Genomic DNA, 25336 nt, shown 5'->3' on the forward strand with positions numbered 1-25336 from the left:
TCTTCTGCCATGGTAAACCTTTTGAAGAGTCCACTTCTAAGACTATATATGGCTCAGGTTATAGCTTTATTTTAATCAGTTAGTGCTAAGGTATGTCCATCCTTGTTTTCCCAGGCAAGGAGGGTACCAAAATGCAGACATCAAGTCACAGCTTAGCAGCTTGCTCAAAGTCCTCTATCTATTAGAGCCAAGAGGGGATTGTTTGTGTCCTGCAGAACCATGGCAGCAGACTTTCCCATGTGCAAGAGTGTATGTATAACAAGGTCTTCAAAGGAAAATGAAAAAGTTTGGGGAACATTAACAGGACAATGCCAGAAAAAGAAATGTGTCATTAAGCATTCTGGGCTTGTTTGGTCAGTGCTAAAACAGTGTAAATGGCAACACCTCCACAAAGAAAGGAGCTTTACCAGAGTCTCTAACTGTAAGCGTCTGTGATTTCAGAATCTCTCTATTTGCCAGGGCACTGTAATAATATAAACATCTCAACCTTTCCCAAATTAATATGTTCCAGAAATACTGAAGTATACTATGAAGTACCACTTTCCAGCCATTGTAGCAACTAAATTTGTTAAAAGTTACGCTCAACCACATCTGGAATACATCATATTGGGAAAATGCTTCCTTTTCTCCCCAAAAATTAATAGTGGTCCCCTAAAACCCCAATTTCTCAAAACAATTCTGTAAAAAAGATTAATCTTAAAAATAGTGGCTAGCCTAAGGATAGCTCTAAATAGCTTCAAAGCTGAATAAGAGTTTGAACTTGATTCTCGTCCAATGTTTATACTGTACTGTACAGTGCCGGCTTTCAAATCTTCTATATTGCTCCCATATCTATATGGAGGGCTAGAATCATCATTAGAAATGGTATCACCACCAAGAGGATGTGCAGAGATGAATCATGCTAGGGTGAATTGTGTGCCTAAAGGGAGTTACGTTTCTTGTGGTGTCACTCTCAGTAGTTTTGAGTTCTCAACGTATCTCCTAATAGGGAGCATGCTTGAGCCAGGGTGGGTCAGGCTGTATGTTCAGGAACCACTGAGACTTGCCCCATCAAGTGATCCTATTCTTTTTCTTTTCTTTTCTTGGTTTCAGGTTTTCAGCTTTGCACCATGCAGCCTTGGTCGGAAGCCTGGAGCTTATCTCTCTGCTGCTGGAGGCACAAGCCATTGTGGATATTAAGGACACAAATGGTAAGACGTTTGCCTGTTCTGGTTTCTCCCCGTGCATGATCAGATGTTCCCTGTTGCAACAGCCAATGTGGGGGGAATCACTCTCGTCTCACTAATGAAAAGTGTCATTTGCGAACAATGTGATAGGCGACATTGCTTCTGGGGAAGTAATATTTTGAGTAATATTTTGGAATGAGAACACAGGATTTTCGTACCCCCATCTTTTGCCCCAGTAGAGATTGTCTGCTTACTGGACCAGCCCTAACCCGTGGTTAAGATCCAAACAGATAGTCCACGACTTGGAACCATTCATTTAGCCACTATTTAAAAATATATCAGTGTTTTTTTTTTAAAAAAGAACCAGTTCTCGCACTTAGGACTGTTGTAGCATCGCCACAGTCATGTGATCAAAATTTGCACGCTTGGCAACCAGCATGTATTTACAATGGTTGTAGTATCACCATTTGCAACCTTCCCAGATAGTTTCTGACAAGCAAGTCAATGGGGGAAGTTGGATTCGATTAACAAAGGATGTGATTCACTTGACAACTATTGGGATTTGCTTTACGTCTCTGGCAAAAAACAAAGGTCATAAAATTGGACACAATTTACTTAACCGCCTTGCTTAGCAACAGAAATTCTGGTTCCAATTCTGCTTGCAAGTCAAAAAGCTACCTGTATGGGTTTTTTTTAAAAAAAGTTTAATTTCTTATATCTACATTCCCAAGATGGGCCTCTATAGTCTCCACATCAGGTGGCTTATCTCTGTCTTTTCTGTTCTGATATTTGCCTTCCTACAGGGATGCGCCCTTTACACTATGCTGCCTGGCAAGGGAAAGTGGAGCCAGTGCGCCTCCTGCTACGGGCATCTGCTTCAGTCAATATGGCATCATTGGATGGACAGGTCCCACTGCACCTGTCTGCCCAGTATGGCCACTATGAAGTGGTAAGTGGGGAATTATGGTGGAGGAAGCAAAAGATAAAAGAGGTTCTCATTACTCGGTGTGATGATAAGTCAAACCCTTATTCTAAAGTTATGTATGGAGAAGCAAATTGTACTTTTGTAAAGACAAACAGCACTTGATTTCTCATGCATCTGATACAGTAGTAATACTACTATCCTGAAATAAAACATTAATTGTGTATAATCAACTGGTTCTCTGAGGAAATAAAAACCAGAATAGAATTCAATCACCCCACTTTCCCTAAAGCTACTATACTACCAAATGAATAATATGTGTGTGTGTGTGTGTGTGTGTGTGTGTTCAAACCTCACTGATGAAGAAATTCTAAGTTTGTCTTTTGTTTAAAAAATCCAAAACATCTTGTCCTCTTAATCTCATATTTCTTGTATGTTCATATGACCCCCCCTCAAGTGAAAATTGCACAGCAAAGCTATTATAGGGCTTTGGTATAAAGTATGGGTGGCATTCATAGTAGAATTAAGTAAGCTGCAATCAGTGCCAAGATAGCATTTATACAGCTTTTGTCAGAAAACAAAAAGGAAGAAAGATGACAAAAAACATTTGGTCTCATAGGTAGCATAGTTTGCAGGGCTATAAATTCTGAAATAAACTCAGCGGAGTTGTATATAGTTTGCTCTGGTGAAAAAAATATATACATGCCATCACTATCATCCAAAAAATTCCCTATGTTGGTTATTTATAACATTAAAGCTTTTCTAGGAATAGCTCCAAAGTTCTGTCATATTTCTCTTGGTTTTCAAGCTCTCACCAGGACTTCAACTACACACAAATGAGAACAAGCATTTTATTTACAATTTTTTAAAGATAGAATCTGAGATTATTTGCATACCAAGCATTACAGTTAGAACTCTTACAAGTTTGTGAATTTAGAAAACACATCCTTTCTCCTTATCCAGTGGGAAAACCTTCCAGTGATTTTTGCCATCTGAATTTTTTTTAAAAAGCTACAAATGTGTTGAGAGGGTGAAAATGCAAATAAAAGTCCCTGAGAGATATTTAGATATTTAGGATATTTAGTTTCCACTGGATTCATTTAGAGAAGAACATTAAAGTGGCTAAAAAAGACTAGAGAACTTTGTGAGTTTCTTGCTCTGAGATTTAACTAGGAGGAGCTGGAGAAGCAAATTACAGGCCCATTACGATCCATATATAGCTTTGTTGTATTGTCAATTCCAAATAAGGCTTTTCCTGTATAAAGGCTTTGAATATGCCTCACGGGGAAATGAGTTGTGTCACTGGGGAATGTGTTGCCACTTTCTCCAGATTCACTGACTTCCTTTCATGTTCTTACACGTTTGCTTGCAGTCAGAGATGTTGCTTCAGCACCAGTCCAACCCATGTCTTATAAATAAGGCTAAGAAAACCCCCTTGGACTTGGCTTGTGAGTTTGGAAGGCTGAAGGTAAGCAGAATCACCCATACCACCTTGTATTATAAAACAAACAAGACAGAGAAAAGATTACCCCATCTGTCTACTTCGTATCCACTGTCTATTGAAAAGCATTCTGGTGCACAAAAAGCAGTCAAGCGTACCGTATAATTCCATCCCGTCCTGTCTTGTCCTGTCCCGTGAAGCTTCTTAAGCTAGCCTTAAATCAACTATCAGACATTGTTTTCCTTACTGCACTGAGTTTCAACCCTTGCCCTATAGTTTTCTGTGGTAACCAAGTATATGTCAATACACTAAAGTAGTGTTTCTCAACCTTGGCAACTTTAAGATATATATGGACTTCACTTCCCAGAATTCTTGCTGGCTGGAGAATTCTGGGAGTTGAAGTCAACATATCTTAAAAGTTGCTGAGATTGAAAAACTCTGGGCAGGCAGCAGTTTGTGTCAGGCCTTACTATGACTAGTGGGGCATAATGCAGCATCCTTCCCCCTATGTCTTTTTCCACCACAGTTCCAAAGCAATCAGAGTTTTCTCTTTGAGAGTTCCCACACAAAACCACAAATGCCTGTAGCCTAATAATTCTTTCAGGCTATGAAGTCAGAAGCAAGGCCAGCTGGGATAGAAGGCCAAGCATTCCATCCTGACCCAATTGGGAGCTGGCTGTAGATTCCTGGCTCCGATATTTAGGACAGGTGCAGAAGCTTCTTGGAATTCCTGGGGATGGGAAGCTTCCTTCAAGCTAAAGAAAAGAACAGGAAATATAAATAAACCCTAAGTTGGGTTGGGAGGAGCATTAATCTAAGGGATCACGGTTGCACCAAAGAAACTGAGGGAGTGGCAAGTTGTTTTCATGATTAATCAGTAAGTGTTCTGAACACCAGCTTTAGTAACATAAATACAGCATAAATAGCGTGATGAATCCGACATAAAATAATACACTCAAGATCTCTGCACATGAACTACAATTTGTGATAATGTATAGCCAAAGACAGGTCAAAACTAAACTTGAAGTTGAAATCATTTCTCATATAGTAAACTGCTCTAAGCATGGCTGTGTTTTCATGATACACTGCCCATGGGTACCCCAGATTTGCTAATTAACCTAGTTTCCTGGATTTGTAGAACATGCTGAACTATAAATACACCGAGTTCCTCAATATACTGAGTACAATACAATACAAAAATTTGTACTCAATACAAAACAATACAAAATCAGTGCTAAAAACTAATCCACCCCGCATGAAAACTGCATCCTTGCGGAAGCATTTTTTAGTTGGAGCATCTTCTGTAAGGATTCCAGGACCTGTAGTTGAAGGGCTGAAGAACATTGGCAGGTGGAGTCTAGAAAAAGAGATAATAACAGAGTTGGATCACCCAGTTCCCAAAAGGCTGAAGAATCTGGCCTCTTTAAGGACTTGGAAGCAAAGCAGATGTACAATGCTTTCTTTCTCAGGGCTGCTGGAATGAGAGGAATGGCTCTCCAAAGCACCTGCCTTCCTTGGAGGGCAGAAGGTTAGAAGGGCAGAAGCTATCTCTCTTATTTGAATTATGGTCACATTAAAAATAGCCATTAAAAAAGGACTAGAAAACCCATGGTGTGTTGGGTCATCATTTCAGAAATATTTCCATATGTAAATAGAAAAACAGAATGATCATGAGTGGGACAAAACAGTTGGGAGCAAGAGTAATCTTAGAAAGAAAGGATACAAAATAAATACATTTGTAATTGCTGTAAGGAAGATGGGAAACGACATTGCTATATCTTCTTTTTTCCTTTATTGCCTTTTTTCTTTCATTTCTTTTTTATTAACTTACAATTTTTCATTTTCTTTTCTTTATATCCTTTAATAAAAATTGATTGGAAAAAAGAATAAAAACAATATAATAAAAGCAAAGCTATACAAATGGTATCATAAGAATGATAAATATGGAAACAATACAGGGAGGAAAAGATGGGAAAACTAGCAGATCCTCAGAATGTATCTCTCCCTCTCCCACACACCCCTCCCCAATATTCAACAAGAGACTGTGGAGTGCCATCAGAGTGTTGAGCAAACAGATCTCAAATTGGGAAGGAACTATATTATGTCCTTTCAGGGAGATAAGAGAGTTTGAATGTTCTAGATTAGATGTTCTACACTGCTGAATAGATGGTCTTGTCAATGAATTATCATTGGTCAGATAGGCTGTCTATTGTATTTTATTCATTGTATCATTCCCTGTCCATTTTAGGTAGCCCAGTTACTTCTAAACAGCCATATGTGTGTTGCTCTGCTTGAGGGACAATTCAAAGACACAAGTGACCCCAACTACACTACACCTCTACACTTGGCAGCCAAGAATGGGCACAAAGAGATTATCAGGTAACTTTGTAAGCACTTCTGAGAGGGAGAAAGGCAGTAGTCTTAATAGAATAGTCTACTGTTGCCATTATTTAGGGCAGTGGTAGTCAACCTGGTCCCTACCGCCCACTAGTGGGCGTTCCAGCTTTCATGGTGGATGGTAGGGGTTTTGTCCCCTACTTTATAAATCACCATTACTGTGGAACCGGTGGGCGGTTCGAGAAAATTTTACTACTAACGGAGATACAAAAATGGGTGGTAGGTATAAAAAGGTCGACTACCCCTGATTTAGGGGAAGGGAGGTGGCAGCAAATCACGTTTTAGCAAAATATATCTGCCAATAGAGGGCACCATTCCTTTCTCCAGTATCCTTTAAACTAGAACGCTGTATTGTGATGTTGTATTGTTCCAAAGGATTAATGAAATACCATAGAGGCTAAAAAGCTGGGAGGACTATTGATGAGTTTCCAATTCCTAAAACTTATCCTAAACGTTTCTCTTTTTGCAGTTCTGCAATCTGGCCAATGAAAGTAATCAGTAATTTTGTGTACTTACTGTTTACACTTACTTTTCAAATTGTAGTTTATTCCTAGTAACCTCAATCTGGGCTGGTTTTGAACTGTGCCAATTCTCTCTGTCATATATTTTAGACTAGGAAACAGCAATTAAGTGTATATTGGATTTTTCAGTTGTAGCAACCACTGAGTTACCATCATTCAAGTCTGAGCCTAATTATGGTATAAATTAAAATATATTAAATATAGGGCATATACATCCATTGTATATTCTTCTTGTAGTTCAAAAGTTTTCTCCAAATTGATTTATTGAATTCATCTGTGATCTCCTATTTTCATCCAGGACCCCAGATGGCTTAGAGTAAACAGCAGGGTTTTATTAGATTGATCTAAAATCAAGCTGACCACTTTTTGGTCTGCTGGTGCTCATTGTTTATTTTTCAATCCACCCAGACAACTCCTAAAAGCTGGAATTGAGATCAACAGGCAGACAAAAACAGGCACTGCCTTGCATGAAGCTGCACTGTATGGCAAGACAGAAGTGGTGCGCCTACTGCTGCAGGTGAGATAAAGAAGCAGTTTGCACACAACAAAGCTGGGTTAGTGATAACCATGACCATCAGCAGATAGGCATAACAAGCTCTCCCGAGTAAACCAACACAGCATTTGGCAAATTGTATGAAGTATAATTCTTCCTCATGCAGATCAATCTTTTGTGCATATACCAGCTTACGTATATAACTCCCTTTCCTACAGCTGCTGTATGAATGTATATATTCTGGGGTGTGGGGCCAGTGAGAGAAAAAATGATTTTCAATAATAGGGAACTTTTTAAAAAGTTCTGAAGTGTCAGAATCAATGTCTAACCAGTGTTTTCCAAGCAATACTGGAAATTGTCTAATGAAGGTTAACCAGTACTTATTCTTGGGTTTAGTTAAGTCAATGATAAAACTGTGAGGGTTCAATCAGAACACAGTTCCCTACCAGCAGAAAAGAATATCTCTAGCTCAGGTTGAACCATGAAATCCTTAGTGTACTATGAATTTGTCTTTTTACTTGCAGACATTTTATTACCTGACCAGGTAACATCAACCATGCACTGATGTTGTTACCTACTTGGGTAATGAAATGTCTGCAAGCAAACAAGCTCAAAGAGCACCAAGGACTCCACAGTTCCCTACCTCAAGAAAAAAAAAATCCCTATATTGCAGAGACCCTCTTTCTATAGTCTTTTTCATCTTTCTCCTCATTCCATTTAATCTTTTCTCTGCTAGGGGGGCATTGATGTCAACATTCGCAACACCTACAACCAGACAGCCTTGGATATTGTGAACCAGTTCACCACTTCACATGCCAGCAAGGACATCAAGCAGCTCCTACGAGGTGAGCAAGCTGAAAAACTAATCCCCATAGATCCTGAAGCGAGAAGGTTGCCTGCTGCGATCTAAATGCCCAACACGAAAGGATTTTGCTTGGAAGTCTCTTGGTGAGAGTGGGAGTAATGAAGACACATGGGTTTTTCAACCCCACTGCTGACTCTGAATCTTCAGCTAAGTAAGAAAGTTGAGGGTGGGAAGAATATACTGGATGCTTGAAGAGTTTGCCAGTTGTGGGAAACAGGAGATATTACCTGTTTTGTAAGTAACAATATCATCTTCCTGTTCCTTGACATTTTTTAAGCTTCCTCTGTTTCCTTCTTTTTTTTCCTCCCTATTTATCACCTGTCATCAGAGGCGTCAGGAATCCTGAAGGTCCGTGCTTTAAAGGATTTCTGGAATCTCCACGATCCAACAGCTCTTAACATCCGTGCAGGAGATGTCATCACGGTGAGAAATTGATGGAAGTCATGTAAGATCTTACATGGCTAATCACTCTCCCCTGAAGTGTTCCCTCATCACTCTCACTTAGTTATGGGTCTTCTTTTTTCGTGGAAGGGCTTCATTCTTATGCTGAGAAAAGGAACAAACACAACTTTGACTTGTCTTAAAAGATGGGGGAAAGTATTATTGTATTTGGATCTCAGTTGGCAGTGTGTTTAAATGCCAACAACAAAAAAAGAAGAATGTACAAAAAGAACGGTTCATTAAATAATAGAGTTTGTAGTATAATATTTTGTGTGCATGGCACAACTTTTGTAGAGGTACGAAGTGAAGAATCTCAGTTTTAGGTGCAGGTAATAAGCTTAGCTTTCATGTTTTTTTTTAAAGAAAATGTTTAGCCTTTAGACCAAGACAAGTTTGGTTTAATCCTAATGAAGCAATTCTTTAGTTTTGATTCCATTGTATTCTGTTTTTATCTACCTATCTTTCAAGTGTTAAGAATGCATAAATGAGGTAAAAATAAAATGAAAGAATCTCTCCCCTCCCCTCTCTCACACACACATCATTTTTTTAATCCTTACAGTTCTAGACCACTATGCAGATAGTCCTCGATTTACGATCACAATTGAGCCCAACATTTCTGTTGTTAAGTGAGACAGTTATTTGTTCATTTGTTTGGAAATTTATATTGCCGCCTATTCGCACATGGCTTTTTTTTGCCACAGTTGTTAAGTGGGGATGGTAGTTGTTAAGTTAGCAACAAGATTGTTAAGTGAATCTGGCTTCCCCATTGATTTTGCTTGTCAGAAGCTTGCAAAACAGGAACACACATAACCCTGGGACATTACAACTGTCCTAAAATATGAGTCAGTTGCCAAGCATCTGAATTTTGATCACGTGATCATGGGAATGCCGTAATGGTCATAAGTTTGAAAAATAAACATAAGTCAGTGGCGTTGTAACTTCAAACGGTCACTAAATGAACCATTGTAAGTAGAGGACTCCCTGCACTTTCTCTCCTTTTATAAATAGAGACAAACAGCAAGTTCATAGCAAAGGTTAGCTTTGAATCACGGCTGTTTCTCCCATGCTTATATCCAACACTATGCAACATGAAACTCTTAGAAAATTTGGCTTACAGGAAGCAGGAAATTAGACTTCTTGCCTTTTCAACCTGCTGATGGGAATTCTTTTCCTTTCTTTGCCCAGGTCCTGGAGCAGCACGCAGATGGACGGTGGAAGGGCCATATCCACGATGCTCAGAAAGGCACTGACCGAGTTGGCTACTTTCCTCCATCCATTGTAGAAGTAATCAGCAAGCGGACAGGTTGGCCTAGGGTTATAAAGGGAAGGTTTCATGAGAGTCCAGTGATGTGATTGGTGGGTAGAGAAAAAGGCTGGAGACATTTTATGATTCCGTGTTCCAGGACATCCCTTTTATACTATTTTTTCATGGCTTCATCAATTCCTTTGTTTAAAAAAATAATAATCAAAGCTTCCTACTCCAATCATAGTTACTCATGGCAATACTTGCTCTGCCTTTAGTTGCTAATTGAAAGCCATAGCTGTTCAGAACAAGTTCAGCATACACTATATGAGGCTTACCTTCCCTCCCTTCCTTCTGACCCCCATTCCGTGCCACTTTTCAATATGAAAAGGCTCATTTATGCCTTGAACAGAGTCACTTCATGTGAAATGGGTGGCCATATAAGTTTAATAACTAAATAAATGCATACATGCATACATATATACATACTAAATAAGGGGATAGAGAACTAGATATCTTCCAGATATTTAAGACTTCAATTTCCTGTATTTCCATGGGACCCTACAAACAAAGCTTATATTGTTAGTCATTCTGCTTCATATATTCCATTCGTACTTGTCCTGTATTTTTCATCCCTTGTACTTTCTTTTAACATTGAGAGTCCAATAAAGTAAGAAAGTAGAAATAATTGCACAACAGTTTTGGACTGATAAAAGACACCCATCAAAATCTCCCCCAAAAATGAAATATGTCATTATCCAGAGATAAATGCAAACTATCATTTATCAAAAGGAAACTTGCAGAGATGCAAATACAGTCTTAAAGGTAATTTAGCGATTTGTCTCATTCCACTCGTGTTGTTTTAGACTGTTTTTAAATATCTAAGTGAAGTAAAATATTCATATTTTAAATTTGTTCCATGTTCTTAAGAAATGAAAGTTTGCAGACAATTATTAAAAAATAAATGATATAAATTCTACTATTGTATTATTGCTTCTAATAGAAAAAAAAATATTGGAGGTTTTAAATGCAAAGCCCTGCAAAATCTCTTTATTTTCATGAGGGGTGCACAGGTTTGTAGGAAAGGTGTGGCCAATGTTGGAGTGTGGGGGGTGAGAGGTGGTGAAGACTGGGGTGGGTGCACGAAAGTCACCCTCAGGGAGAGTACAGAAGGGGTGTGCAAGAGGCGCAGGGCAGAAAGGGTGTGATACAGGCTGCTAAGGAGGGGTGAGGGGGTGGCGTGCATCAGAAAGAGTGCATGGGGGTGTAGATCAGAAAGTGTATGCAGGAGTGCAGCACAGATCAAGAAGGATGCCCAAGAACTGTACGGGATGGGGAGGGTATGCAGAAGGGTGGGGGTGGGATATGTGGGGGGGGGGTTGCAGTCGGGATCAGGGTGGGTATGTGAACATACGGGTTAGGGAGTGTGCACAAGAGGCATGGTGTGGGTCAAGGAGGGTACACAGAGGTGTGACTGGCCAGGAAAGGTACGTGGGGTGCAACATGGGTTGGGAAGGGTGCGCGCAAGAGCATGGCACAAGTCTGGGAGGGTGTAGAGATTATAAGACTGGCTGGCACAGGAACAGGATGCCGGAGGAGGAGGCACAAGTGGGGGAGATTTACCTCAACAACTTGCAACCTTTCCTGCTGGCTTTCCCATTGACTGACTGGGGAAGTTCAGCAGGGAAGGTAGCAAAAGATAATCAGGTGATCGCAGGGCACTGCAGCCAATCATAAGTGCAAACCATTTGCCTAGTGCCCGGATCACGATCACATGATCACAGAAGTGCTGAGATGACCTGAATTCCAAGGACCTGTCATATAACCACCCTTCATTCACCAGCACTGTAATTTTGCAGTCGCTGAACAAATGGCCGTAGTCAAGGACTACCTGTGCAAGGGACCTGATTCTGTCGTTAACATCCATTAGATGATGATGCTGAAACTATTTGTAAAAGAAGCATTCTGGAAGCATCTAGGTAATGAATAAATAATCTACTTTAAACTTTTAGATGAACGTATGTATTCCGTGAGTACCAAAGTTGCCCTCTAAAACAGGCCCTGGGTCCATGCGGTGTAGTCCTGCACAGAGTGCCCCGCTGGGAAAGATAGGCCATGCAGACACCCAGTCCAACTGCCACTGCCTTACCTTTACATGCGCTCTGTTCTGACATGCACGTTTTGTCTCTACATGCAGGCCTGACTCTTTCCCGCATGGTGTCCACACATCAGTGCCAGAGCCATGCAAAGGGACTGCAGGTTACCACAGCCACCCCTCCTGGTGGGCTACAACTGCATACCGATGCCTCTCCGCCACAGGCACCCCTCAGCCTCCCTCCAGGTTGGGGCCACCTCACCCTGACTAGGACAGCTCCAGCACTTGAGAGCCCAGGTCAGGGGTACAGCTGGGCTGGGCTGGGCTGGGCAAGCCGTCCTAGCAGTCGGGCTGCCTGACTGCAGCATAGGAGAGCACAGGCCAGGGAGAAAAAGCAGCAAGGAGAAGGGAGATGTCTGGTTTATGATATTTATCAGTGGAGTATTTAGCTTTGGAGACATGTCCTCCCTCACGCACACCCACTTGTCCTCGACTGATTTATGCACGGGTGTACGTGTGCATGTGTAGCACTGTTGGGGCCTCTTTGTTCAAAAGTTGGAGAATGTGTGCCTCTGTGCTCCAAATATGGCCGAATGCTACCTTAGCCAATGGCAAGGTTCGCTGAGGGTTGCGGTTCAGCAACCGTTGCAGGAATACGTTTTGCCCATTCTTGCACTACAACACTATGCTGCTACGTTTGTAGTAGACATCTGTGGACACTTCCAAGTCTACCTGGTAACCCCACTAAAGGTATATTTGTTTGCTTCGTCTTCCTTTTATTTTAAAGGCAGTTTTAATCATCAGGGCAGAATTCTGATGGCCGTGCCACCCATGTCTACTACAGACATCTAATAGAATGTCACACTTTTCTCTCCTTCCATCTGCACGTGCAACTTTGGCATTCCTGGGCATTCCTTCAAAGTCAGCAGAGCCAAGCATGTTTACTCTACTTGCCTGCTTTGTTCATTATTGCATATTCCCTCAAATAACCTGGTATGGTGGATTTATAGTCCAAATCAGAATAAGTGCAGGCTGATGTAAGGAAAGTGTCACATAACTAAATTCCTTCATTGCTTGCCAACTAATCTCTTCCCGAAAACTGGCATTTCTAATTCTAATTAGAAACTGGGGTTTTAATGTTGTGCTTCGTGACAAAGCCTGCAGGGCTGTGGAACTGGCTACTACCAATTGCTTTTTTTTCACCTAACATTTTCTTTCTTATGGAAGAAAAGCCTTATCTCCCTCCTTTTCCTCTCTACAAAATCCCATTTGAAATTTCTCCCCTCCTGTCCAGCAGGTGATCGAAACAGTGTGGGCAGCGAAGGCAGTATTGGCAGTATCCGAAGTGCTGGTAGCGGCCAAAGTACTGAGGGCACCAATGGACAATTCATGGGAATCCTCATTGAGAATGTAAAGGTAAGGAAATCGTATTTTTTTGTGCAATGACACGAGAATCTTTTATTCTGTGGTCTTCAGTTCATATTCCCCCAATACCAGTGCTTATCTGTCTGAAGTTGATTTCAAAAGGATAAGATTCATCAGATTCACGAGCAGAAAGCATCCAACACAGCAGAGGCATAAGAGAATTCGAAGACATTGAAGCCAAATCCCAAGGAAAGGCCTTGACAGTTTTAAGAATGGAATTTATGGTGATCTTCACTGATTGCCATAGTTCCAGCAACCTTTTAGGGAATGATTATAGGCCATCAGGAGAGCTGGCCCTGATATTAGGGCCCTGGGGACCGGGTCACGACATTGCGATCATGTACTTCCACCCAGGTGAAAGCCATTCTCATCTCTCACTTGGGGCTTTTGCTCAAGTTCATGGTTGGCTAATGGATAATGAGCAAGGTGGTTACGACAAAAAACTAAAAAGAAATCAATTGTGAGAGATAATGTGCTTTTTATGGCCAAGCTAGATGTAGGAGTATTTTCCCATTTAACAAAAAAAATTGAGCCGCAGTTTTCTTTTAGATCTTTGCCAGACAGTAAGAGCTCTGAGTTTGATTTAAGCACTGTTGGGTGAGAGAGCTGTTGAGTGTAGCTCTTTCCCTAGAGGCTGTATTTCTGTTCAGGTTCCAGGTCCTTCTCAATCAGATTACTCCCCACTAAGGAAAATATAATAACACTTGGTATTATGTTTGTTCTCTTCTTCAGATAGCAATTGCCTGAATATATCAGAAAGCGTCTGGTTGGGGAAGGATGTTCTTCTTTGTTATTTAGAGATGTAACTGGGTGTCCTGTGACAGCCAGGACAGGGCCACTGTATCTGAAAAAATTCCCAAGAAATAACCATGCAAACCCCTTTACATAAAGCAGTGTTGTGTTTTGTTCTGATGTAACAAACTGGGTATGAGGAGACAGCAGTCTTGGTCTTTGGAGATGAATGGGGGAAGGTTTGCATTCCAATTCCCTTTCTTTTCCCACCTGGGCTTTGAAAATGAAATAGAGTTACCATAGATCAGTGTTGCTGATCTACAGGGGAGAAAATAAAAGAACAGCCAGTTCATTGCCCAGTTGTAAGTATGATTTTGCTGATGCTGTACGAGGGGTGTATGTGTGGGAAATCCTGTGTCTGGCAAACTGATGACTGACTGATCTCTTCGCTCTTGTGTTTGCAGCCACTTTTGCCTGGTGGGGAGGATCTGCAGCAACATGTCCTGAGTTCAAATTCTCACAATGGTCAGACCAGCTCCTTAGGTAAGTGGAGACGTTGTCATCTTGAGACAAGAGGAATAGATGTCACAGAGGTGGAAAGGACAAACAGAGCCTCTTTCTTAATGGCAACAAATACAAGCTTTGCATGAGGTGAAGGTTCAGCTGGTTGGCATGCTTGCATGTCATGCTATTAATTTCTAAACAGAATAGCAGAGTTATTGAAGGTCTTTGAGTCCAACCCCCTGGTCAGGCAAGAAACCCTATACCATTTCAGACAAATGGTTGTTGAATCTTTTCTTAAGAACTTCCAGTGTTGGAGCATTCACAACTTCTGGAGGCAAGTGGTTCCATTGGTTAATTGTTCTCACTGTCAGGAAATTTCTGCTTAGTTCTAGGTTGCTTCTCTCCTTCATTAGTTTCCATCCATTGCTTCTTGTCCTGCCTTCAGGTGCTTTGGAGAATATGTCTACTACGTAGTCTTAGAGCAAGGCTCTTGCTATCTGCCCTGCAGTGTCAAATGCTGCTTTTATGCAACAGCTTTTTCCAGCTTGATAACCTCTAAATGAGTTGGATTACAACTCCCGGATTTCCCATTGGCCATATTGGCTGGAAACTATGACAGGAGAAGCCCCAGACTTCTGAAAGGTAGGGCGCAGAAGGCTGCTCCATATGTCCATGAAAATCTATACCTGAAAGTCTACGGTATGAGCCATGAAAAATTGAAATTCAAGAGCATGTGAGAATTGACTTTAAAACAATAAATTGCTTAAAATGAAATCGAATATACTGTTTGATTGTACTCCCCTACTCCCCCAAGAAGCTGCTGATAGCTTTTGAGAAAATAAGGGTTTTTAAATAAAAAAAAATTCAGGGCAGAAATGTAAATAAAGTGTACATTCCCTATTGGTGAATTCCATGGGTGTAAATGCAGAAAGTGCCACCATCACAGTGTAAGGATTTCTGATTCTCTTTCGTTCCCTGTTAAAACAAATGTTATATAGCAATGGGCCTCTTTGCATGACTGTGTCCTGAATTCATTCTTCCAAGGTTCCATTGCCTGCTCTGATTTTTGCTTTGATTCTTTGCAGGGACACAAATGCATCAGAATTTTTCCAATGACAGGATCTTCTCCCACCAATATCTACGCCCAGAGCAGCTCCTGGAAGGGAAGGTATTGAAAGTTCTTTGTTCAAAGAACAGACAACCCTTAAAAATGTTGATATCAGGGGTTCCTCAAGATTTTTTTAAAAAATCATCTGGTGCCACTCTTGCCTGGAATTAGAAAATGGACAGAAGGATCGAAAGGATGCAGGGGAGTAATACGGTAGTGCAAGGTAGAGGAACAAGAAATGCAATGCCGGGGCTGCAAGTATGTTAAGACTACTGTGTGTTTCATCTTTTCTGGAGTTGTGTTGGCAAAGTGGCGTGCGGTTTTAATGGATCTAGTATGTCTAGAAACCTTCCCAGGCAAGATCTCTTTTTATGGTATTGCTAACAGAATAGAGAGAGTAGAACGCCAAGGAAAGCAGATGTTTCTATGGCTACTATAAAGAGTTGTGCAAGGCCAGAGATCACTCTTCCCAAGAAAATGTTGCTAATAACATTTATATTGAGTGCAGCGGTAAACAAAGGAATTACATAATAAAATTACTCCTTAGATTTGCTGAGATCTTTCCAAGAAACCATATTATTAATAGCTGGAAATAAATCAGTAAATTTAAAATTGCACTTTCTGTACTCTGGTCTTGATTTGGAAACTGCACACGAAGACCATTTTACAAGGGCTTTCCAAAGAATAACAATTAGTTCATATCTTTCCACTTTATCAAGAGAAAATTATATTACACCCATTAAATAAGTGCATGCCAAGCATGCCGATGAATGGCAATGCTTCACATTAAATACAAGCTGACACAAGTGCTGAAAATCTGCTACTTTCAAATAGACGCCCTGCCCGGAGCTTAATGAGTGGCCCATCACTCAGAAAAAGTGGGGCTTAAATTACAGCCAAAATAGGTAATCTAATGTCAACTAAAACTCCTATCATCCCCACCCATTTGGTAAATTGGAGATATGTGACCTAATGCCCTGCTGCTTGACTGTTCTTGGTTTTTTTTATGCACGTAGTCAAGCACACTATTAATGTTTTGGTAGAATAACCAAAGGACAATGCAAATGTAAGGATCATTGTGGTCTTTTCCAAAGGGGACTTTTCTTTCTTCCTTTTTTTTTTTGTAGGATGCTGCAGCTATTTACAATTGGCTAAGTGAATTCCAGCTTGAGTGTTATACAGCCAACTTCCTGAATGCAGGTTATGATGTGCCAACAATCAGCCGCATGACTCCAGAGGTAAAAAGAAATAAAAAATTAGAAGACCAGGCAAAGGTGGGAAAGTGTCTTTTAGTTTCTCCACACAATTACCATTTTGGGTGTATAAGAATCTGTCCATTTTCCCAAAAGAGATACTGCTGCACACATGTTGAATAGATGCACAGCTCTCTGTTATAGATTATATTAAATGCATTTGGTTTGTGATAGATATATACCCGGGCTCTTTGTTCCAGGATCTCACAGCAATTGGGGTGACTAAACCAGGCCACAGGAAGAAAATTTCGACAGAGATTGGACAGCTCAGCATTGCTGACTGGCTCCCAAATTATATTCCTGTGAGTATGGCAACTACTGAGATCTACAAGAAGCCTGTGATCAACTATTTCCTATCTGAAAGCATACACTCCCAACCTCCACCCCACCCCAAAAAGTGCTATAGAGTGTCTGTGAGGCATATTGTAATCTAATAATTATTTAATGTCACCATATCGTTAACCATCTTCTGCATAAAATGAGGTTGCGTCTGCAACATTTTTCTATTCCCACTCTTTTCGACAGGGTATTGCATCCTTTTCATGGAGATATCATAGAGTATTTGCAAAGGCAAACTCAAAACGCTGTGCTCTCCATTTAGCTTCCTAACTCTCCAAAGTTGTACAGGCTTGAAGAGAAACAGAGTGATTTCAAATGAAACTCAGTGTGATTGTATTATTTTCTAGGATGACTTGATGGAATGGTTGAGTGCTATTGGTCTACCACAGTACCACAAAAAGTTGGTGAGCAACGGTTATGACTCCATCAACATTGTGACCGATCTGACTTGGGAGGATTTGCAAGAGATTGGCATCAACAAACTTGGTGAGAAGAAATCAAAAGCCAGAGGCAAAACCACCGGGGATTTGGGAATTTTTGGTTGTATGTAACTAACAAGACTATTCCTGTAAGGGTGGGGAAATTGGATCCATAACATAGTATTCACTACACCTCAGCTTGATCGTGTTTCAGTGATTCATCTCTCAGAACTTTTTAATTAACTTGGAATGGAAAATCTAGCCAGTCTGTATTGTTGGCTATCCATTAGAATTTAGAATATTATGGTGACTGTGGTACGTACAGGCAAGGATAAGAACCTTAGAACATTTATTAGCAATTAAAAATAGCAATAGTACTTAGACTTATATACCGCTCCATAGTGCTTTACAGCATTCTCTGAGCAGTTTACACATGTCAGCCTATTGCCTCCAAAAAACTGGGTCCTCATTTTACTGACCTTGGAAAGATGGAAGGCTGAGTCAACCTTGAACTGATCAGGATCAAACTCCTGGCTGTGGGCAGAGATAGCCTGCAATACTGCATTCTAATCACTGCACTACCAGTACTCCCAGCCTTTGGTAACTAACTTGGCATGAAGAGAGTTGAAATCTAAAAGTATCTTGATGGTGTCTTGTTTACTTGCTTTTGGCCTAAAGTGAATCCATGAATGATAGTCATAGTTAATAAGCAACTAAGCATAATGCAGAGCCTCACAAAAGCTTTTACACTCCAAAGACTATTTGATTTAAACTTGCTCCTGAGATTCCATGGAATCCCAAGAAAGTATTTCCTTATTCTGATAGATCGACAGTTTCCGCAAATTTTGTTGGCTGACTCCAATTCACTCTGTGATATGTAGCCGTGAGAGAACATTGGACCTAGCCCAGGATGCAGTCTTCATTTTTGCACAGTGACAGACTCGGCAAAGCTTGCCAAGGACAGTCCCAAAAAGGAAGCAGCCTCCTAGACTGTATCCACAGTTCTGTTCTGTGCACTGTGACTTTGTAGCTGAGAGATGGATGCAGCAAGAGCAGGAGACATTGCAAAACCTTTGTTAAGCACCGTGGTATCCTAAATTCTCATGGACAGTGGCTGTCTCTTGTTTTAACAGAGCAGAATCTTGTGGTATCTTAAGGAAAATATTCGGAATAATAGGTTACATTGTTGGTTGTGGAACGCTTTGCACCTATATATACAATACATTTTCCTTTTGCCTTCAGGTATTACTAGGGAGGGAGGCTTTAATATGCCCCCCTTCTAGCAATGAGTCACTGCCATTATCCCAGCAACTCTGACTAAGAATCAGGAAACTTTCATTCCTGTCCCTGGGCCACACGGGGCAACTCAAGGGCAGTTGTGACAGCTCTAAGGGATGGTATGGCGTAATTGGACATCAACAATCAAAGCAAATTCCGCATCTTGATCAGCACCTCAGGCAGCAATTATTTTGTTAGGTAGCTAATTTCTTTAGCATTCTTCCACCTGGTAATTAATTGGCAACAAAATAAGCTTAGATATAATAACGTCCCAATCTTTAAAATAGATCAATACAAAAAATTAAAAGTCCACTTGATCAGTAGAGAGCATCAATTGTGAAGGACACACACAGAGACCCATGCAAAAATGCTTAGGTGTTCATTTCCTCAGGGACTGATTGTCGTGCTTTATAGGAACGCTTTCTGCCCATTCTTCCTTCTGTCAGAGCGGCCATGTCTCATCTTTTCTACTTTGGTCTAGGAAGCGGCCTTCTCCAGTTTCATAGAAGCCGAGCTTGGGGCATGTCTCAGAACTGTTACAACTACTTCAGTGCTTCTTAAACTTTCTTCTCTCAGGAACCTTTCCCACTTTTAAAAATGATGGAGGAGGACCCCAAAAGAGCTTTTGTTTGTATGGATTATATTAATTGATATTTATCATATTAAAATTAAAATCAATGCATTCACTATCAATTATTGCTTGATGGAATTTTAATATTATATTAATTTTCAACACAGGCTGGCAAATAATTTTGATTTCATGGACCTTTGAGAGGAGCTTGGGGATGGGCAGGGGTCTTAGGACTACACTTTAAGAAACACTGATCTAAACCATCGTTATAACAAGAACAATCCTCAGTGCCTCCATGGAACACGATACCATAGTATTTAACTATTCCTGTAAATGTTTCTTCCCTGTCTTCTGTCATGGCCTGATTTGATGAGTTAGACAGCTCAGCCACTCCATCAACCTTTGGTTGGCTCCTTACCAAAGCCATATTTTACAATGCGGAAGAAAAAGAATAGGAGAGAAAGCTTGCCTCTATTCTTTGGAAGCAGGAATTAGTGTAATTTTTGGCACTGCACCAAATTCCCAGAGTAGAGAGAATCCTGTTTTCAATGAAGACAGCCTTGCTTGTCCATGATCATAAGCATAATCTAAATATGCCAAATGGCTTCACCCCCAAACAGCCAAACATATACGTAATTGGGTGTACATGACAGATAGCTGTTGATGAGATCCCCTTTTAAAAAAACAAATGACCCACCTCTGACCCACCTAAAACAGTTGCTCTGGTTTCACCCTTCTCACTGCTTCCCCCACTGGCTTATAGAGAATGTCAAGAACTGGAGCCCCATTCTCTAGTCATGAATTTAAAAAAAACCAACACACATAACACATTTAACTGGGTTATAGGAGTAGGAAAGTAGCCTGAATAATTGTTGAAATCCCTACAAAATAGGGCCAAAATAGGGACATTCTGTTTCTAGGGCTGTTCTGGTTTTCACGTGCCCATCGTTGCACTGAGGCAAAGAATGAAATGAAATAGGAGATGGCCACACACATTTTCTCACTCTGGCAAAAGAATATTATTACTGTTGTTTTAATTGTCATAAAAAGGAGGGGAGGAGACAAATGCATGAGGATCAAAGAGATGAAAGGCAGAGTAGAATTATTGGATGATTGAGGTGGCATATAAATGGATAAATAAAAGTTAACCCATTCATTCCAAGTTGTATACTGCTGGTATCCAGCAATGGATGAATGAGCAGTGGAGGTGACTGCTGGATCATTTGTGTTGTGTAAATGCAATTAATACCCTCGAGGCACTAAAGAGGGTAATTTAAACAGATGATGTTTAAACAGATGATGCAGGAAAAAGGGCTCTTGGCTGCTCAGCTAAAATGGCTTCTTCCAGGCTGCTCTGCTTAGAAAGGTCCTTTTGGACTCCAGAAAAGAAGTGCCTTGAGCTTAGTGAATGCTGCAGAATGCTCAGTAAGCTTTCAGGCAACGAGAAAGGGTGATATATTGAACAGTAAAGTCTCTTAGGGTTCAATGCATTAACTGCACAGCCGGTTGTTAATTTTGGTCGCTCATAAAAAACTAAACAGCCCTGAACCAGGAAATCCCAAGGTTGTAGGCTACAGGAAACTGAATATTGCAGAAGAAAGCAGTAAAAAACCAATTCCACATTGCTGGAAAGCTACTACATGGACATATCTCTAAGGACTACTGCTGACCTGTAGTTTCTTGTAGCTTGCCAGATACTTATTCTCAGAATTTACTTCATTTTCCAAGTTCTAGCACATTCCCATCAAATGGCCATCTATGTTTTTGTTCCCAAATTTTCCTAGATTTTTTTTAAAAAATCAAGGTCAGCTGTTTTCTTACACAATGGGCCATTTGTCCTTCATGCTCCCAAATTTAATAATGATTCAATTTAATGATGAACATTGTCAGTATACTGTACATTTTAATAAAGAGGTCCATGGCCAACTTAGGGAGATGTTCTGGGTTAGAGAAGTTTGTATAGCCAACATATTTATATAAAAATTAAATAGGAGCAAGGAGACAACATGCACCTGAAGTTGAACTACATTAATACAGATAGCTGTAGGTACAGGCTTCAACTATTCTTGATTGATTAGCTGCCATCAAGTTGTTTATGACTTCTAGTGACCACTTAAATAGATTGCAACGATTCCAGGCAAATCAAAACCTTTTCTGATTGCAGCTCTGAAATAAGCTTAGATGTTTCTGAGGATAGAATGGGCCTATTCTGGATTCAGTTAAGGCCTTACTTTCAAAGCTACAGTAAAGATGGAACCATAATATTTATCTAAAACATTTGCCCCAAACATTTGACCCCATCAGTTCTGGGTCCATTGAACTCCTTGGTTCATCTCTGCTCTAACAAACCTCTTCTAATCAAATGCTAAAAAAAACTGCACAATTTCTCAGCTTAAAAGCTATAGTTGTGGGCTATGAATTCCTTCTCAGAATTAAAACTTTGGTTACTTACTAATTAAAAGTTTGTATAGTATTTCCAATTCAAGAAGCAAAATTTGGAACTGCTTTCAACATTATCTTGACAACAGAGCAAGCAGGGCATACATCAGAATCTGGAATTGCTCAAAGTCATTTTCAGTTAATCTGCTTGGTATTATTGTTAACTGAAGATGGAGCCACTGCTCTGAGCTGAGCAGTTTTAAAGTTGCTTTCCACATTATCAAAAGTCACCTTTCCCTTATGAAATCTGTCTGTGCTACTGTTAACATTAAATTACGTATATTATAACTGACAGGTTGAAATTCCAAGGTTAGGAACTGAATTAAACAAGGGGCATGGGGCTATCCTATAATCAGTGACATTAGTTTCTTGCCTAGAATAGGAAATGTCTTCCCCAATATCCGTCCTATGAGGTAGACCAAAGGCCCGCTCCCATTTAGATTTAAAGCTTTTATTAGAACAGCCACAGTCACAGAATCTTGAAGTCTGATTGTGCTTCCCTTCCTCCTCACTTTATCTTCAAGTGTTTTTGCTTAGTCTGGGCTCAAGCCTTGTTTATTTGATCATTTCCTTGGCAATGGACCTTCCTTTTGTCCTTTCAAGGCCATAGTCTATTCTTACTACTACATCCAACTACATTACCCTCTGTTGGCCCCTTCATCAACCTCAGGTCTAACGTATTTGTGGTTTGGGAATGAGTCATGTGACTTCCATTTTTTCCTCTTCCTTAGTCTGGAATGATTGTTGTGCCATAGCGACTGGTTGAAAGCTACTAAACAATCATGGCTGAGTGGCAATGCTCTAATCATTATACACATTGATTCTTAACAAAGGTGGTGCTGTACCTATGTACTATTCACCTGTTCATCTACTCTCTGTAATAAGGCTCATTTATGTATGAAATGACTTAAATTAATATACATTCCACAAGTAGGGAACTTGGAAATTGAAAGAAAAGGCTCCCATACAACTGCTGAGTTTGTTTTTCTTGTATGACATGCAGGCCACCAAAAGAAGATCATGCTGGCTGTCAAGAGGTTGACAGATCTTTGTAAGAGTCAGAGCCAGGCTGAAGTCAGCACTCTTAGGCGCAAGATCCCTGGTACCTTGGAAATAGTCACCATTGAGACTGTGGAGAATGGAGAATGCCATTCTCCTCTCACCCCCAAAATGACCACTTTTCAGGACAGTGAGCTGAGCCATGAGCTCCAGACAGCCATGTCCAACAGCTGCCAAGAGACATTGACCATCAAGAGTACCCAAGGCATGTCACGGAGTCAAGAGAGCATTGGTGCACGATCCAGAGGATCAGGACATTCCCAGGAGAACATGCTGTCCCAAAGCACGTCCTCTAGCCATTCTCAGGAGAGTTTGGGTAGTGGCGAAGGGAGCAGTGGGAGCAGTGGAGGGCATTCTTTCACCCAGCCCCATCCTGCGGAGAACTCTGCCACCACCCAGGGTCGGCCCAGCCCAGACCACTATGGGAAATTCATTCCATTGCTCAATGGACCAGATGGAATCAATGGCTATTCTAGCAGTTGTGTGGGAAGTCCCCTGAGGGAGAGAAATCTGCCCGAGGGGATGGATCACTTCCAGAGACCAAGTGCTTCACCAGAGCCATCAAGCCCACTACCAGCCCCTTCCCCCTGCACATTGCCCCATGCTGCCAGCAAGGGAACAGCTCCATATGTCTTCATGTATCCTCACATATCACTGAAGGCCCAGTCAGCTCCTCCACCTTCCATGCCTGAGCAGGCCAAGGCATCTACCCACTTGTCAGTCCAGAGGACTGCCCTCCAATCAACTGCCCAGAAAGCTTTTTCCTATCTTCATTCCCACTGCGGCCCTACAGAGCCACCTCAGTTGCCTCCAAAGCCTAAGCCTGAACGCCAAAATGGTGAGGGCTTTAAGCACAAGAAACGCTCACAAAGCTTAAACCGCTATGCATTATCAGATGGGGAACCTGATGAGGAAGAGCCAGCTAGCAGTTCAGTGGGCTCTTATGCTACCCTAACTAGGCGACCCGGGCGCAGTCAGGTTTCACGGACACAGCCGCCTTCAGAAGCTAAAGTCTTGCGCAGTCAGTCTTTTGCTATCCGGGCCCGGAAGAAAGGCCCTCCTCCTCCTCCTCCTAAACGCCTCAGTTCGGTTTCCAGCCCTTTAGCAGTTGATGCAGAGTTTGAACAAGGCCAACCGGCACAGAATGGTTCCTCGCCGTCCAAAGACGAAGGGGATAATACTAATGACAGAGCTTGTCTGGGGAAAAACACAGCTGCTAAGCTCGACAGGCCAGTCTATGATGGGAGCCCAGCTCAGCCACTTCAGTCTTCCCAGGTCCCCAGTTGTGGTCAGGAAGGTACCAAGAAAGGTGGCCTCCACAATTCAGTTCAAGGAGGCCTTGGTAACACCAATACACTGAATGGTAGAAGCCAGGTCTTGGAAGGCAACGGTCCCAGGAGACGAACATTCAGTGAATCGGCAGTTACCATGACAGAGGCTTTGCAGCATAACCGTGAAGATATCCGATCAGACACTGAGGAAGAGGGTCCAGTTGAGAAGGATCATTGTGCCAAATCCCCTTGTTCTTCTCAAAACAGCTCCAGTGAGTGCATCCCCTTTGCAGAAGAAGGCAACCTAACCATCAAACAGCGACCAAAGCCTTTGGGGCAGCTCAAAACCAATGCCACAGCAACTCCAGACTCAGACTCTGCTCTTGCTCAGTCCAGTGGAAAAGAGTCTCAAGGGGATCCAGCAAAAGAAGCCCCGGTGTTGGAATTCAATCTCACAGAATCTGACACGGTCAAGAGGCGGCCCCGGTGCAAAGAGAGGGAACCTCTCCAAAACGTGCTGAAGGCATTTGGCACGGCTGCTCCAAGCCCAGGCATGACCACCGCCCCACAGTATGCCCAGGCCCAGGCGGTAAGCATCAGTGGGCCTTCGCTGCACATGATGGAACCGCTCCCTACCACAGGCCCACTGGAGGACGACCACATGGCATTCCAAATAGTTGAGATAGAGAAAAGCATCCTGTCCTTGGAGAAGGGGATTAGCAAGCTTCCCGTCTCTTCGAAACCAGCCAATCCAGGGCCCCTGCACAGCGAGAGGCATGGAGGATCAGCTCAGCTAAGAATACCGGCCACGGTAACAGGTAGGTTGTGGGTTTTGATGCTGGATTGGGAACATTGGCAATAACAACTATTTTTTTTTTAACATTAGCATAAGAAAAATAGAATAGAACTGGCAGGGACCTTGGAGGTCTTCTAGTCCAGCTCCCTGCTCAAGCAGCAGACCCTATATCATTTCAGACAAGTGGCTGTCCGGTCCCTTAAAAACCTCCAGTGATGGAGCACCCACAATGTCCAAAGACAAGCTGTTCCACTGGTTAATTGTCCTCACTGTTCGGAAATTTCTCCTTAATTCCAGGTTGCTTCTCTCCTTGATTAGTTTCCATCTGCTGTTTCTTGTCCTGCCTGCTGGTGCTTTGTAGGGTGATTTGATCCCCTCTTCTTTGTGGTAGCCCCTCAAATATTGAAATACTGCTATCATGTCACCCCTAATTCTTCTTTTCTCTAGACTAGCCAAACCCAAATCCTGCAACTGTTGTTTTGGTCTCCAGGCCTTTGAGCATCTTAGTTGCTTTTCTCTGATGGAGAAATTATTATTGGGAAACGCTGTTAACTTTAC

At 41.5% G+C, this 25336-nt stretch overlaps 1 protein-coding gene across 6 annotated transcripts in view; it reads left to right on the forward strand.

Annotated features, from left to right (window-relative positions):
* The window catches only part of CASKIN2 (CASK interacting protein 2), a 100840-nt gene that overhangs the window by 69118 nt on the left and 6386 nt on the right, over positions 1-25336 (forward strand). For 2 of the 6 annotated variants that reach the window (XM_026701981.2, XM_087924887.1), the window contains 15 exons: positions 1093-1190; positions 1970-2115; positions 3461-3556; positions 5778-5908; positions 6856-6964; positions 7677-7785; positions 8134-8228; positions 9432-9549; positions 12879-13000; positions 14206-14284; positions 15331-15413; positions 16481-16591; positions 16807-16908; positions 17293-17431; positions 22656-24800. In XM_026701981.2, coding sequence (XP_026557766.1) covers positions 1093-1190; positions 1970-2115; positions 3461-3556; positions 5778-5908; positions 6856-6964; positions 7677-7785; positions 8134-8228; positions 9432-9549; positions 12879-13000; positions 14206-14284; positions 15331-15413; positions 16481-16591; positions 16807-16908; positions 17293-17431; positions 22656-24800 — 3683 coding nt within the window. Of the gene's footprint in view, positions 1-1092; positions 1191-1969; positions 2116-3460; positions 3557-5777; positions 5909-6855; positions 6965-7676; positions 7786-8133; positions 8229-9431; positions 9550-11686; positions 11882-12878; positions 13001-14205; positions 14285-15330; positions 15414-16480; positions 16592-16806; positions 16909-17292; positions 17432-22655; positions 24801-25336 lie in introns of all 6 variants that reach the window. The other 4 variants (XM_087924888.1, XM_087924885.1, XM_026701982.2 and 1 more) reach the window with 4 other exon arrangements.

The sequence above is a fragment of the Pseudonaja textilis genome, chromosome 2 (genome assembly GCF_049901715.1).
Source record: "Pseudonaja textilis isolate UNSWEBS1 chromosome 2, rPseTex1.2, whole genome shotgun sequence".
NCBI classification, from domain to species: domain Eukaryota; kingdom Metazoa; phylum Chordata; class Lepidosauria; order Squamata; family Elapidae; genus Pseudonaja; species Pseudonaja textilis.